At 51.1% G+C, this 16,587-nt stretch overlaps 1 protein-coding gene across 1 annotated transcript in view; it reads right to left on the bottom strand.

The window, feature by feature from the left end:
• Positions 1–15,936, bottom strand: part of Hk1 (hexokinase 1) — a 79,124-nt gene extending 63,188 nt beyond the window's left edge. The window contains exon 1 of the mRNA XM_045137375.1: positions 15,778–15,936. Within this exon, the coding sequence (XP_044993310.1) occupies positions 15,778–15,840 (63 nt within the window). The 5' untranslated portion in view covers positions 15,841–15,936. The remainder of the gene's footprint in view (positions 1–15,777) is intronic.
• Between the last annotated feature and the right edge of the window lie 651 nt (positions 15,937–16,587).

Here is a 16,587-nt window from a genome sequence, read left to right as displayed (position 1 = left end):
AAATTTTTAAAAAGTGAAAAAATAAAAATAAGTTAAAAAATAGAAAAACAAAAACTAAATAAATAATATTACAGAGCGACTGGATGCCTGGCATGGGAACTGAACTGGTCAACTTTCGCCTGTCCAGTAAATTCCCATAAAAGACACCAACCTGAGTCATCAGGTGGGCTTTCCCACTTCCTGGGATACCTCCTACCCTGAAGCAGAAACTCTGCCTTCTTTCCTTATCTTAAGCTCTATCATAAAATCTTTCTACCAGGCATGGTGGGGCACATGCCTTTAATCCCAACACTTGGGAGGCAGAGGTAGGAGGAATGCTGTGAGTTTGAGACCAGCCTGGGACTATAGAGAGGTCCAGGACAGCCAGGACTAGAGTGAAACCCTACCTCAAAAAAATGAATAAATAGCCTGGCGTGGTGATGCACACCTTTAATCCTAGCACTCGAGAGGCAGAGGTAGGATGATCACTGTGAGTTTGAGGCCACCCTGAGACTACATACTAAATTCCAGGTCAGCCTGGGCTAGAGTGAGACCCTACCTCAAAAAACCAAAGCATAAATAAATAAATAAATAAATAAATAAATAAATAAATAAATAAAAGGTTTCTAAACCTTGCCCTCTGTAGTCTGTGAATTTCATTCACTGAGTTGTTAAGAACATGGAGGCCACTGACTCAGTGCAGGTTTTGTGTGACCAAGACCATCTGGCACCCTTGCTTCTGGGTTAATGCCCAACCAAAAGCTGAGAATGGCTCCGTCACTCTCAAAGACAGCCGGAATGCTCATGCCACTGGCCATGTCCTCGTTTCCCGATCAAATGGACAGACTAAAAAGCCATTACAAGGGCTGAGAGATGGCTTAGCAGTTAAGGCACTTGCCTGTGAAACCTAAGGACCCAGGTTCAATTCCCCAGTACCCATGTAAAGCCAAATGCACATGGTGGCGCACGTGTCAGGAGTTCGTTTGCAGTGGCTGGGGGCCCTGACACATATATTCTCTTTGTCTTTCAAGTTCTTTCTATCTCCCTCTGCTTGCAAATTCATAAATAAAAGTAATTGTCAAAAAAAAGCAATCACAGGGGCTGGAGAGATGGCTTAGCAGTTAAGACGCTTGCCTGTGAACTGTGAAGTCCTAGATAAAACTCCCCAGAACCTACATAAGCCGGATGTATATGGTGCTGCATGTGTCTGGAGTTCATTTGCAGTGGCTAAAGGCCCAGGTGTGCCCATTCTCTTTCTCTCTCTCATAAATAAAAATACAATTTTAAGCTGGGCGTGGTAGCAAACACCTTTAATCCCAGCACTCGGGAGGTAGGAGGAACGCCATTAGTTCAAGGTCACCCTGAGACTACATAGTGAATTCCAGGTCAGCCTGGGCTAAGAGCGAGACTCTACCTCAAAAACCTAAATAAATAAATAAATAAAATATTTTTTAAAATGTAAAGCAATCATGGGCCTAGACAGACAGCTAAGTGGCTAAGGTTAAGGCACTTTCCTTCACAGCCGGAGGACCCAGGTTTGATTCCCTAGCTCCCACATAAAGCCAGATGCACAAGGTGGCACATGTGTCTGGAATTCGTTTGCGGTGGCTGGAGGTCTCGGTGTGCCCATTCTGTTTGTCTCTCTTCTCACTATCTTTCTCTGCTTGCTAATAAATAATACTAATTTTTTAAAATAAAAACCAATCACAGGTGTCTGCAATGCTCCCACGGTGCAGCATCCGCAGTGATGGGGGCTCACGTATCTGCTGCGTGGGGGAAGGTGAGGGCCGATTTCATTACCGCTGCACAGGGACAGGAGTGACTGGACTTGGTCCCCCAAGGGCTGAGTCCTCCTTCCACAACAAAGACCAGACAGGAAGCTGGTCTGCACTCCGGGTTCCAGGGAAAGCCCGGAGGACACTGGGAACTGGGAGGCTGCAGCCTGCGGTTCCGGCCCTGCCACATTCCAGGACTCTGTCTTCCCTGGAGGCCACACAGCCTCCTGCTTATTTAGCTAGCTCAATGTGACAGCTTTCTTCTCTTCCTGGGCCACCCTCCCCAGCCAAGGTCACTGGGAAGACTTTGGGCCTGACCCCAGGGTCCTCTTGGCAAGAGGAGTGAGAACGGGGGTTTACTCTGGGAAGCCTCTGCTGCCCTGGTAGCAGGGGACTTGGGGCACTTTGATGTCCCTGGGAAGCCCCAGCTCTCCCTGTAAGATGAGGCCCCTAATGGCCACGTTTTAAGCAGTGCACATTGGGTAGTTGATTTGTCCACATTTTCATTTCTAGAACTTCAGTTTGGGGGCTGCAGAAATGGCTCAGCGGTTAAGGCACTGGCTTAAAAAGCCTGAAGGTCAGGGTTCAATTCCCCAGTACCCACATAAAGACAAATGCACAAAGTGGCACATACATATGAAGTTTGTTTGCAGTGGCAAGAGGCCCTGGCACACCCATTAACTCTCTCACTCACTCGCTCTCTTTTCTCGTTCTCTGCTTGCAAATAAATAAATATTTAAGGGCTGGAAAGATGGCTTAGCGGTTAAGGAACTACAAAGCCAAAGGACCTCAGTTCACATAAGCCAGATACACAAGGTGGTGCATGCAATTGGAGTTCCTTTGCAGCAGCTGGAGGCCCTGGAACGCCCTGTCTGTCTTCTCTCTCAAATAAATAAAAAGTAAAAAAATAAATAAGTAAATAAATATATAAAAAATCTTTAGAGGGCTAGAGAGATGGCTTAGTGGTTGTTTGCCTGCAAAGCCAAAGGACCTCGGTTTGACTCCCCAGGACCCATGTAAGCCAGATGCATAAGGTGGCACATGCATTGGGAGTTTGTTTGCAGTGCTGGGGGCCCTGGCTCCCCCATTTTCTCTCTCTCTCTCCCTATTTCCCTCTCTCAAATAAATAAATTAAAAAGAACTTTAGGGGCTGGAGAGATGGATTAGCAGTTAAGGCACTTGCCTGCAAAGCCTAAGAACCCATGTTCGACTCTCCAGGTCCCATGTAAGCCAGACACACAAAGTGACGCAAGCACGCAAGGTCACACACACACACACACACACAAGGGTCGCACGTGTCTGGCCTTTGATTGCATTGGCTGAGGCCCTGGCACACCAATTCTCTCCCCCCACCCTCGTAGAAAAAGAAAGAAAGAAGGAAGGGAGGGAGGAAGGGAGGGAGGGAGGGAGGGAGGGAGGGAGGGAACTTCAGTTTTCTCATGACGAGTGAGTGGTGGAACTGGGCGCTGTACCATACCCCTGCAACCCCAGTACCCTGGAGGCTAAGGCAGGAAGATCAGAGCATGAGGCCAAGCAGGGCTTTAAGCAAGACCTTGTCTCAAGATCAACAAACGGGGGGAGGGGGGGGCGGCTTTACAAGGCTTGTTTGCTCAGATTCTCTTTCCGCCTTCCTCCAGCGGTAAAGATGTTCTTTTACCTCAGGTATGGGATGGCAGCTTCCTAAATGAGATCTATCTTAAGACTCACTTCAGGGAGTCCTAGAAGAATCCTTCCTCGGTTTTATAATCAGCTTTGCAGGAGGAGGGAGCAGCAAGGTGGGGGAGAAGAGAGGGGGCCTTCCTGCTTCCACAGCTTTCTCAGAGGTCAAGAGGCCATATTTGGGGGGCAGTTTGCCCTGAGACCCACCAATGGCTTTAGGAGTCAGAGGCCCTGGATTCGAGTTCTGATTCTGAGCACAGCAAAATCTCACGTGGGTGTCAAGGACATCCGGGTCCCATATCGACTCTACTGCATTCTGCCCAAGATCACATCAACGTTACTTTCAGGGTGTGACCGGCACAATCAGTGATACATTGGAAACTCACTGGAAAGATTCAACCAAATCAAGAATCTTAATAAATCAAATCATTTTGTAAATGGAACAGAGAGGGGGTGCTGTCTTTGTTACAGAGGTGGTGGCCCTGAGTGTCCTACTCACTTCACCCTGCCCACCCAGCAGAGTCCTGGAAGGCACCAGGACCCACGAGACAAACGAATTCTGGGTAAATCATGGTGGTGAAGTGCATGCAATCAATAGATGGAATCAACAGTGGTTTGCAGCATGGCCAAGCATAGGCCAGCACAGGGCAATCCAGGGGACACTGAGTATGCACCACCCTCCAGAGTTGTGGGAGTCCCCTTGTAAACTGTAAACAAGGGGGCTGGAGAGGTGGCTCAGTGGTTAGTGGTCAAAGGCAGTTGCCCTCAGCGCCTGACAGCCCCATTCAACTCCCCAGGACCCACATAAAGCCAGATGCACAAGGCGGTGCATGTGTCTGGACTTCGTTTGCAGTGGCCGGAGGCCCTGGAGTACCCACTTTCTTGTTCTCTCTCTTCCCCCTTGCAAATAATTAATAAAGTAAATAAATATATGTAAGGGTGGGGGAGGAGACAACTGAAAGAGGACAGAAAGAAATCTACAAATTCTTAACATTTCACTGTAAATTAGACCAATTTCCACAGGAAGGGGATCCTCAACCCTGAGTGATGGCAGGAGGAGGGGGTGAGCAGAAGGTGGGGAGCCGGAGCTGGTGTTGGGGAGGAGCAGGAGACCTGGGGAGCGTCACGGAACCGGATAATCCGAAGCCGGCTCTGCACCTCCCACCAACCTTTCCCTCCTTGGATGTTTCCCGAAACCGCTGCACAAAAAAGAGTTGAGGGGCTGGAGAGAGAGCTTAGCAGCTAAGACGCCTGCCTGCGAAGCCTAAGGAGGGACCCAGGTTCAACTCCCCAGAACCAACATAAGCCAGATACGTACCCATGGTGGCAAATGAATCTGGAGTTTGTTTGCAATGGCTAGGTCTCCCCTCCCTTTCCCCCTCTCTCTCTCAAATAAATATTTTTTTTTTTTAAGTGTTGGGCATAAAACGATGGTAAGACCACAGGCGTCTACGGTTGGGGAGCTGGCTCACTGGGTAACGTGTTGCTGAGTTCAGGTCCCCAGCGCCTGTGTAAAGGAGTTCACAGTAATCCTCATGCTCTCACAGCAAGATGGGAGGCAGAGACAGAAGACTCCCCACACAGGTGAGTCAGCTAGGCTGGCATACTCAGCGGCCAGCAGGAGACCCTGCCTCAAACAAGGGAAAAGCCGAGGACTACCACGTGAAGTTGTCCCTTGACCTCCGCACGCGTGCTATGGTACACACGCTGTGGCAGGTGCGCACACAACTTACACACATGAACACACATTCACACAGAGATTTTTTTTTCAGGGGAGGGTCTCACTCTAGCCCAGGCTGATCTGAAATTCACTATGTAGTCTCAGGGTGGCCTTGAACTCACAGTGATCCTCCTACCTCTGCCTCCTGAGTGCTAGGATTAAAGGTGGTGCACAACAAGATTTATTTATTTATATTTGAGTGAGAGAGACTGGGTGCGCCAGTGCCTCCAGCCCACTGCAAAGGAACTCCAAATACATGTGCCACCTAGTGCTTCCATCTTAAGTGGGTCCTGAGGGATTGAACCTGAGTCCCTTGACCCTGAGGCAAATGTCTGAACCACTACACCATCTCTCCAGCCCAAGATTTATTTGTTTCTTTTTTAAATAAACTTGCCAGGCGTGGTGGTGCATGCCTTTAATCTCAACACTTGGGAAGAGGTAGGAGGATCGTCATAAGTTTGAGGCCACCCTGCGAATACAGAGTGAATTCCAGGGCAGCCTGGGCTAGAGCAAGACCTTACCTTGAAAAGCCAAGATAAATAAATAAACTCATGCACGAATCTACACAGGCACCATTATTCATGACAGCCCTAAGGGGGACAGCCCAAATGTCCATCAGCTGACAAGTGGATAACAAACGAAGAACCCCGAGACAATGGCTTGTCGAAGGACTGACCCACGCTATGGAATGGATGAGCCTCAGTATGCCAACGGAAGGAAACCAGACACAAAAGGTCATGTTTTGTACAATTCCATTTATGTGAAATGTCCAGAAGAGGCAAATCCAAACACCATAGTGGATTAGTGGTTGCCTGGAGTCGGGGCAGGGGTGAACCAGGAGTGCGTGCTAATGAGGATAGCATTTCTTTTCGGGGTGCTGAGGACATTCTGTAACTAGACAGTAGTGATGGCTGCATGGCCTTGTGTATGTCCCAGACACAAGTGACCTGGAGAGCTTCAAAGCCAGGGCAATCAGTGGTGGTACACACCTGTAATCCCAGCATGTGAGAGGCTGAGACAGGAGGATCACGAGTTAGTGCAAGGCCAACCTGGGCTACACAGTCCCAGGTTAGCCTGGGCTACGTTGCAAAGTCCTTGTCTCAACAAAACAAAAAATAAAAACAAGGACGGGGCTTTTTGTACTATGGGAGTTCCAGGTTCGATTCCCCAGTACCCACGTAAAGCCACACGCAAAAGGTGATGCATGTGTCTGGAGTTTGTTTACAGTGGCCAGAGGCCATGGCATGCCCGTTCTCTATCAGCCTCTTACTCTCACTATCTCTCAGAAAGGAAGGAAGGACAGGAGGGGAGGGAGAGAGGTAGTTTAAATTTATACTTTGAAAAATGATAGCAATTACTCGTGAGCCAGGTGTGGTGGTGCACACCTTTAATCCCAGCACTCAGGAGACAGAGGTAGGAGGATCGCCATGAGTTCGAGGCCACCCTGAGACTACATAGTGAATTCCAGGTCAGCCTGAACTATTGTGAGACTCTACCTCGAAAAACTGGGGGGGAAAAAAAAGTTATTAATCGGGAGGCCAAGGTAGGAGGATCGCAATGAGTTCGAGACCATTTTGAGACTACAGAGTAAATTCCAGGTCAGCCTGGGCTAGAGTGAGACCCTACCTCGAAAAACAAACAAACAAAAATACTAAGTGGACTGGAGAGATGGCTAAGCAGTTAAGGCACTTGCCTAAGAAGCCTAAGAATCCAGGTTCGACTCCCCAGAACCCATATAAGCCAGATGCATTCTGGAGTTCATTTACAGTGACTAGAGGACCCAATGTGCCCAGTCTCTCCACCCCCTCTCAAATAAATCATATTTTTAAAAAATGATACTAAGAGCTGGGAGTTGGCTCAGTGGTCAAAAGTATTTGCTTACAAAGAGTGTCAGCCCAGGAGAGATGGCTTAGCGGTTAAGCGCTTGCCTGTGAAGCCTAAGGACCCCGGTTCGAGGCTCGGTTCCCCAAGTCCCACGTTAGCCAGATGCACAAGGGGGCACACGCGTCTGGAGTTCGTTTGCAGAGGCTGGAAGCCCTGGCGCGCCCGTTCTCTCTCTCTCCCTCTATCTGTCTTTCTCTCTGTGTCTGTCTCTCTCAAAAAATAAATAAATAAATAAATAAAAATAAATAAATAAAAGAGTGTCAGCCCAGGGTTTGATCCCCCAGCACCTACAATGCATACACACACATCCACAAATAAATAATTTTAATCTCAAAACAATGGTAACAGGGCTGGAGAGATGGCTTAGCGGTTAAGTGCTTGCCTGTGAAGCCTAAGGACCCCGGTTTGAGGCTCAAGTCCCCAGGACTCACGTTAGCCAGATGCACAAGGGGGCGCACGCGTCTGGAGTTCGTTTGCAGAGGCTGGAAGCCCTGGCACGCCCTCTCTCTCTCTCTCTCTCTCTCTCTCTCTCTCTCTCTCTCTCCTGATCCTCCTGCCTCTGCCTCTTCAGCAACATCCTACCAGCGTGCGCCACCACAGCCGGCCCATTCTCTCTCTCTATCTGCCTCTTTCTCTCTCTCTGTCACTCTCAAAAAATGAACAAAAGAAAGAAGAAAGAAAAAATGGTACTAAATGCAGAGGAAAGAGCACACAGCCGCACCATGGCTCTCAGTGTGCAGAGCCTGGAGTTGACACGGACTGCACCGAGCCTGCTAGGACATTCTCTGCCAGGGCCGGGGTCAGCATCGCCGGGTCAGCTGCAGCTTGCAAGGGGCTGGGCTGCAGGCTGCCCCATTCAGCTTTCCCTATAGCCACCCTCTCCTTTTACGGAATATAGACTGAAAGTGGCTGCTGGCTTGATTGAGTTCTGGTGTGTGTGTGCGTGTGTGTTTCCTTAACAGGACTGGGAATGCTTAGAAGACAGATAAGCCTGCCCTGCCAGAGGTAGATCCAGAAAAGGGGGGGGGGGGTGGAGCAAAAAGTCATACATGTGTTTCATTGCCAGTCACCCAAGAACAAGGGGAGGGCCCTGCAGCCACCTCCTCACTGGCCCCTCAAAAAAGGCTCACAACTAGTTCTCTCTAATTCACTTGGCCAGACTGCAACCAGGAACCAGGGCTGTAAGATAAGGTAAGCTAGGAAATGAGCGAACAAGAAGCTTCTTTGCTGTGATGGGTGTGGAAATGGCTTAGGAAACCAAACTGTAAAAGACAATATGCAATGGTCTCATCACACCAAGGGTTGGTCACACACACATTCCTCTGATGGGAGTGTGGCAGGGCACAGCTTCTAGGGATGGCAATATGGCCAAACTGATCAATGGTAAAGTGCACACACCTCTTCACCTGCTAGTTCCAGCCCACGGTCACGGGGCAAACTGGAGCCAGAGCTCACAGACACATTGTGATCAGAAATGTCAAAAACCCAAATGTCTCTCAAAAAAAAAAAAATGCCTAAGGGCTGGGGAGAGGCCTCAGTAGTTAAAGCACTTGCTTGCAAAGCCTAAAGACCGAGGTTCGATTCCCCAGATGCACAAGGCAGCACATGCAGCCTGAGTTCCTTTGCACTGGCTGGAGGCCCTTGCACGCCCATTCTCTCTCTCTCTTTGTCTCTCTCAAATAAATAAAGTAAATGGCTAAAATAAAACATGGACACAATGTAACACTAAGTTAGCAACATAAATGAATAAATTACATGTATCAATATGACAAAAAAAAATCCACCAAATGAGCTAAAAGCAGGAATAAAAATGCATACAATACAGCACCAGTTGTAAAAACATACAACCACAGAGCGCTAATATCATGAGTGTTGCAGCTCGCTGCAGTGTGGTAGCAGTTACGATGCTCCATGTGGTTTACAGGTATATGTGTATATAATGAAAAGAAAAGGTATAAAAGCATGCATAGAAGGGGTAAGCATCAAACCCAGGTTACACGTCACCTCCAGAAAGACAAGAAAATGAAATCAGTGGTGGCAACAGGAATGATTTCCGTAACGTCTATAATGTAACTCTGTAATTATATCTAGCCGGGCATGGTGGCACACACCTTTAATCCCAGCACTTGGGAAGCAGAGGTAGGAGGATCACCGTGAGTTCAAGGCCACCCTGAGAACTACATAGTGAATTCCAGGTCAGCCTGAGCTACAGTGAGACCATACCTCGAAAACTAATAATAATAATGTCTAACTTTTCAAGCTGAGTATGAACACACATACATTAGTTATGTGAACCTCAATAATTTTATGTCTTACATATTTCGTAATAAAAATGAGTCACACTTGAAAAATATTTTTACTTATCTATTTGAGAGAGAAAAGTAAATTGAGAAAGAACTGCCAGGGCCTCTAGCCACTGCAAACGAACTCGACACATGAGCCATCTTGTGCATCTGGCCCTACGTGGGTACTGGGGAATCAAACCTAGGTCCTTTGGCTTGCAATCGCTAAGCCATTTCTCCAACCCTAATAACTTACATTTCTCTCTCTCTTTTTTTTTTTCCAACGTAGGGTCTCACTCTATCTCAGTCTCCTACCTCTGCCTCCCCAGTACTGGGATTAAAGACATGCACCACCACGCCAGGCTATTTTGTTCATTTTTTGATATAAGGTCTCACTCTGGCCTAGGCTGACCTGGAATTCACTATGTAATCCCAGGCTAGCCTTAAACTCACAGTGATCCTGCTACCTCAGCTTCCAAAGGGCTCGAATTCTAGGCGTGCACACCCCCTGCAGGCTGTTTCTAGCATTTATAATGTAATTTCAATGATATACAATTGGTATCTGATATGATACCTAGTATTTCAGGATGCTCAAAGCTAAGAGACCTTTAAAACATTTAAATTAAACCGGGCGTGGTGGTGCCTTTAATCCCAGCACCTGAGGGGCAGAGGTAGGAGGATCACCATGAGTTGAATGCCACCCAGAGACTACATAGTAAATTCCAGGTCAGCTTAGGCTAGACCGAAACCCTACCTTAAAAAACCAAAAAAAAAAGAAAAAAAATTCTGATTTAGGTTAACCTCTGGGCAAACCTACGGAGATTATCGTGATTAGGCTAACAGAGGCGGTGTGGGCAGGATCATTTGCATGGCCTGGGGTCCTGGGCTGTATTATAACCTGCTTGAACAGAGGCAATCATCTCTCGGCTTCCCCTCTGTGGGTTCAGTGTGACCAGCTGCCACATGTTTCTGTTGCCACGCCTTCCCCACACGATGGACTGTAACCTGGAACTATAAACTGAAAAAAATCTGCCTCCTTGAAACTTATGGCTTGGTTTGGTTTTAGTTTTTCAAGGTATGGTCTCACTCTCGCCCAGGCTGACCTGGAATTCACTGTGTAGTCTCAGGGTGTCCTCGAACTCACGGCGATCCTCCTACCTCTGCCTCCCGAGCGCTGGGATTAAAGGCGTCCGCTACCACCACGCCTGGCTCCTTAAACTTTTAAAAAATATTTTATTTATTTATGAGAGACAGAAAGAGAGTGTGCGTATGGAGGTGTCAGGGCTTTCTGCCACTGTAAACAAACAACAGACCCGTGCTCCACTAAGCACATCTGGGTACTGGGGCGTTGGAATGTCAGGTTTTGCAAGCAAGTGTCTTCAGTCACTGAGCCATCTCCCAGCCCCTTAAACTAATGTGAGTCCCAGCGATGAGAAAGGTGATAATACAGGGACTTTAAACCAGTCACAGGGTGACTGGCAGGCACTGCTGACTCGCGGAGAGGTGACAGGGCAGCTGCCTGCCTGTGCAACATCTCTCCCGGGTCCTGGGCAGCCAGGCATGCTCAGAGCTGGCCAGGAATTCCTCGGTGCAGACAGAAGAGCGAGCACGCGACGACGGTGCCCGGCACTCCCAGCCAGAGTCTTCCGGGGAGAAAGCCGCCCATGCTTTTCCCCAGAGAGCAGCAGGGACGTGGGAGGCGGCAGCACCAGCCGGTGTGGTCGGCTGAGGAGGCACCGCGCAGCCCAGTTTATTCCCTCACGACAGTCCCTCCCAATCCAACCACGCGAACAATGGGAGCAACCTGGGATAGCCCCTAGGGGGCCACTGGGGCGCAGGCCACGAAGACTCACCTACCTGGCTATTTGTACCAAGTTGAAAGGTGGACAGCAATTTCTAACTCTCGGGCCGGAGGGATGGCTTAGCGGTTAAGCTGTTTGCCTGCAAAGCCAAAGGACCCTGGTTCGATGCTCCAGAACCCACGTAAGCCAGAGATGCACATGGTGGCCCATGCATCTGGAGTTCCTTTGCAGTGGCTGGAGGCCCTGGTGCACCCATTCACTCTCTCTCTTTCTCAAATAAATAAGTAAATAAAAATAAAGTTTAAGCCGGGCGTGGTGGCACATACCTTTATTCCCAGCACTTGAGAGGCAGAGGTAGGAGGACCACCATGTGTTCAAGGCCACCCCGAGACTACACAGTGAATTCCATGTCAGCCTGAGCTAGAATGAGACCGTACCTCGAAAAACCAAAGTAAATAAATAAAGTTTAGGGAAAAAAAAGTTCTAATTCTCTCACCTCCCCAACAAAAAGGAATAGGCCTCATGGCCACAGGGAGTGGAGGAAGCTGCAGGATGTGTCTGGCTTCCCTCTTTGTGTGTTTTTGAGACATGAGTTTCACTATGTAGTCAAACTGACCTCTGTCTGGGTCCTTCTGCCTCAGCCTGTGGGAGTGCTGTGATTCCAGGTGAGTCACCGTGCCCGGCTCCTCCCTTCTTTCCTTCCTCCGCCTCTCTCTCTTTGTTTTCTCTTCTTTCTTTCCTCTCTCCCTTCTTCTGCTTTTTCATAAAGCTGTGAACACCCAGGCTCCCAGAACATGGTGCTTGGGTGGCCCCTAATTGCTAAGCATACTGTAACACATTTTCCCCCGGCCAAGGACTCCTGGGTTGGGCCACTGGACATGACATCACACCTGTCTGCTCACCTTCTAAAGGAGGACTGGACTGCTTTGGGAAGCCCGCCCAGTGAAAACCGAGGGATTCTGACAAGCCCTAGAGGAAAAGACTTGTCTTTCTTTAGAAGCCAAGCTTGGAACTTCCTGGCTCCATCCATCTTTTCTAAACAAATGACACACTATGCAGCCAGGTCCCTCATGGGGACACAGTGGTACAAGCTGGCGGGATGCAAGGCATGTTAAAGTCACTTAGAGGTCATCGGACCCAGCATTCTGATGAAGGGAACTGCTCACACACGCGCCTCTTTCCTCCTGAAAGCATCAGAAGAGTGCAAGAAAAATGTGCTACACATTTGGCTCAGCCTCATGTCAGGACACCCACTGACCAATAACTGCAAACACAGTCCAGGATGTGGGGTATCAAGCTGTGCAGTCAGACATGTGTTTTTGTGAGGCTGGACTATAGGATGTGTCTCCCAGTCAATGGAGAGAAATGATACCCACTCTCTCTGCCACCCTGATAACCTTCCCCAGCCCGATCCAACTTCCCTCCTCCCACCGTAGCCAGAAGACCGGTGTGGATTACTGGAAGACACCAGGTCTGTCTCCAGAGCCCCCAGAGGCCTCCAGGACCGGAAGGCTGAATCATCATGGCCGCCCACGCTGGAGCAGTCTTCGCTGGGTCCCTTGGAGGGCGGTATGCTGAGTTTAGAGCCCTCCACCCCCAAGGCAACCTTCCCAGTGATAAGTAGCAGCTGGGAAGGGCGGGCCTCTAATAAGTCCTGAGCCCCAGAGGATAGATGTCGTCCCCAGTACCTAGTGACAGTGCCTGGAACATCGGAACGCGCGCCCACTAGGAGCGCTTGCTTTCTAAGGCAGCCAGGGGAGGATGCTACGGACACACCCCCACTTAGCAGGGTCACACAACCCACCCCACCATGCTCTCATACTCCCACACAGGAAGCAGTTCTGGGTGAGGGGCAGCATCCAGGTGAGCGGCAGGTGGAGCACGCCTTTGATCCCAGCACTCGGGAGGCAGAGGTAAGAGGATCACTATGAGTTCAAGGCTACCCTGAGACCACATAGTGAATCCCAGGTCAGCCTGGACTAGAGTGAGACCTTACCTCGAAAAAACAAACAAACAAAAGAGACTTGCTTGCAAAGCCTGCCAACCTGGGTTAGACTCCCCAGCACCCATGTACAGCCAGATTGTACAAAGTGGCCCATGCATTTTGGAGTTCACTGACAGCGGCTGAAGGCAATGGCACACCCATGTTCATATTCTCTACCTCTGTGCAAATAAAGGATAAATAAGAAACTGGGCGTGGTGATGCACGCTTTTAATCCCAGCACTCAGGAGGCAGAGGTAGGAGGACTGCCTCGAGTTCAAGGCCACCCAGAGACTACATAGTTAATTCCAGGTCAGCCTGGTCTAGAGCAAAACCCTACCTCGAGAGGGGGGTGTCCAAAAATAAAAATTCTCCCTAGGCATGGTGGTGCACACCCTCTATCCCAGAGGTAGGAAGGTCACCATGAGTCAGAAGCCACCCTGAGACTACATACTGAATCCCAGGTGAACCTGGGCTAGAGGGAGACCCTACCTCGAAAGCAAACAACAAAAAATAAAAACTTTAAAAAGGGCTAGAGGGATAACTTAGCAGTTAAGGCACTTGCCTGCAAAGTCAAAGGACTTAGGGTCAATTCCCCAGGATCCACATAAGCCAAATGCACAAGGTTGTGCATGCATCTGGAGTTCCTTTCCAGCGGCTGAAGGCCCTGGCGCATCCATCCTCTCTATCTGTCTCTTTCTCTCCCTCTCTTTCTCTCAAATAAATAAAATAAATTTTTAAAAATGCTTCTAAAAAATTTAAATAAATAAACCCACAAGAGTCTCCTTCATAAATATCATTAACTGGTGAACGTTCAGGAACCTCCGCTGCAAGGTTCTAAAGTAGAGGGAAGGGATATGGAATCTCAGAGTAAAGGAGGATTTAGTTAAGCATCAGCTGAATCATAAGCCACGTACGAACAGATATCTGCGGGGGCCTGGTAGAGAGAATGTGACACGGGTGAATCAGACCCTTCAAGTAGTGGAAGGCCCTGAGGTCACACTATACCTACAATGTGTCTGCTGAATCAGAAATCTCATCAAGTGCAGTCTAAACCTTCGTCCAGCTCAGCTGCTGGAGGCCACCCACGGCTAACGAGGAGAGCAGACGCGTCTGTGTCCCTCAGCTGGTGGAGCCCACATCAGTAACACGCAGCAGCACATGGAGGAACGGGATGCATCACAGATTGCATGCTTGATACAGAGTAGGAAGGATCGCACTGTAGCTCAGGCTGACCTGGAATTCACTCTGTAGTCTCAGGGTGGCTTCGAACTCTCCCCCGCCTCCCAAGTGCTGGGATTAAGGACACGGGCCACCACACGAGGCAAGCTTAGCTCTTAAAACTACAAGCTCCTGGTCCCCACCGGGACCCAGAAGCATCTCTCAGCACCTTCCCACCCTCAGCTCATGTCCAGGAGAGGCTGTTCAAGTTATTGAGTGGAGGGAGTAAGTAAGGAGCAGGGCCTTGGCTCCACCTCTAACTAGCAGGGTGACCTTGGCGGGGTCACTGCCTTCAGCAGGCCTATTTCCTAAGGTGCCAGATGAGGAAGTGGGCAGGGCCACTCCATGGTTGTACAGGCAGAAAACAGACCAAGCCTGTCATTTCTGCCTGTCACCTGTAGATAGCACTGCCTGTCTGTACTTCAAAATCGGGCTGACTGTCCATCCCAGCTAATTCCGGCAGTAACGGCACCCACCCGTGGATGGATGTGGAGCTTGGGCCAGACCCAGCACTGACAAAGTGTGTTTCTGATCAGAAGTTTGCAGAAAGGTGACATACACCTTTAAGACCCACCAGCAGGTAACATTTTTACACTAGATAGACATAATTCCTGGGGTCGGGCCAGGTGTCCAAGTGAAAGAACACACATGTCTCAGAACACATGTCAAGGCCTCCATGTTAGGAGTGACCGAAACCTCTCCTTTGAGCTCCTGGGCTGGGACTGAATGGAAATTATGGCTTCACAGGAATTAAAAAATTCCACTGGGACGTGCTGCTCCTGACCTGAGGCCTTCCGAGCAAAGTTTCCGGTGGCCTCCGCCCCCTCCCGAGCTCCGGAAAGCCAAGCGGGTCACGCCGTCCTCAGTCCTTACGAGCAACTACAGTAGCGGAGGGGAGCCCCGGGGAGGAGGTGACAGTTTCCTGGGCAACCCCCCCCCCCGACATTCTCCGCTGGGAAACCCCCAAACATGGGATGCCTGGCCTCCAAGCCAGCACCCCCCTCCAGCTAGCTGCTCACTCACCTCCCCAGCATCTCTGTGGTCACACCTCCCTCCACCCACGGCGCAACCATGACCCTCCCTACCCTTGAGGACCCCGCCGACCGGTGCCCCCCCAACCCAGACAGCACTTGACCCCGGGGCTCCATCGGACACCCGCAGTCTTTTGGCAAGGACACTGCAGCATGAAGCCCAGCCTCGGAAGCGGGGGTGGGAGATGGGGAAGGGGGGAGGGTCCTCCGGGGTACCGACCCCCTGCTCTATGACACGGGCACACATGCTAAGGCCCCGGGGTGGACGGATTGGAGGGGGGGGGGCGGGGGAGAAGCCCCAGCACGAGGCCCCTGGCCTGATCCCTGCGGTCCTAACCAATTGCTGGTCCGGGGGAGAGGCGGGGGCGCGGGAGGATGCGGGCGGCGGCGAGCGGATGCGGGAATGCCGGGCTGCGGCCGGCCGCCCGGGGCGGGGCTCTCACCTTTTTGACTTGGTCATCCTTCAGCTCCGTGAAGTAGTAAGCCAGGAGCTGCGCGGCGATCATGTTGGGGGTTCGGCGGGGGGGGACGCGGCGGCGGGGAGGACAGACGCGGCGCAGCAGGCGTGGGGGCAGCCGGGCCGGTCCTCCACAGCCTGGCTCAGCCAGCCCCGGTCCTCCGGCTGTGGCTCGATGGCTCCTCCTCCTGCCCAGACTCCTCCTCCCCCCCGGCGTGGGGCGCGGCCCCGGCCCGCGCTCCGGTCCCCGGGAAGGTGACAGCGGCCCTCCTCCTCGGCGCCCATTGGCTGCGGCGCGCCAGGGATGGAGCGCTGGAAGTGGGGGGGATGCAAGGGGGGGTGGGAGGACGCACGGGGCGCTCCCTCCAGCGCCGGAAAGGAAATCGGCGACGTCGTGAAGTCGTCGGCGTCCCCCCCCCCTGCCCCTCCACCGCTACCCGCCACCAGTACCCCCAGCACGAGCAGCGGCACCCGGACGGGCATCACCCTGCACGTCCCCCACGTAGGGAGTGTCCTAGAGCGCTCCGTCACGGGACGCAAGGCTGGGAGGTGCACCGGGCTGGGACGACAGGGACCGGGCATCCTGGAGGACTCCGGGGTCCATTTGAGGCCCCCGAGGAGGCCTAGCTGTCCTGGTACCCCCGGGCTCCCGCACGGCGCCCCACCTTGGTCCCGAACGGCAGTGCATCTATCGCCCCAACCCAGGCCTATATGAGGGATTGATTGTACGGCTAAACCCAGAGCGCTGGGCCCCGACTCCGCCCTCCAGCTCCCCTCCCCACCCCCACACTAGGCA

This window comes from Jaculus jaculus, chromosome 18, assembly GCF_020740685.1.
Source record: "Jaculus jaculus isolate mJacJac1 chromosome 18, mJacJac1.mat.Y.cur, whole genome shotgun sequence".
NCBI lineage: Eukaryota > Metazoa > Chordata > Mammalia > Rodentia > Dipodidae > Jaculus > Jaculus jaculus.
Note: the sequence above shows the minus strand (reverse complement) of the source record. Positions and strands in the feature narration are given on the sequence as shown.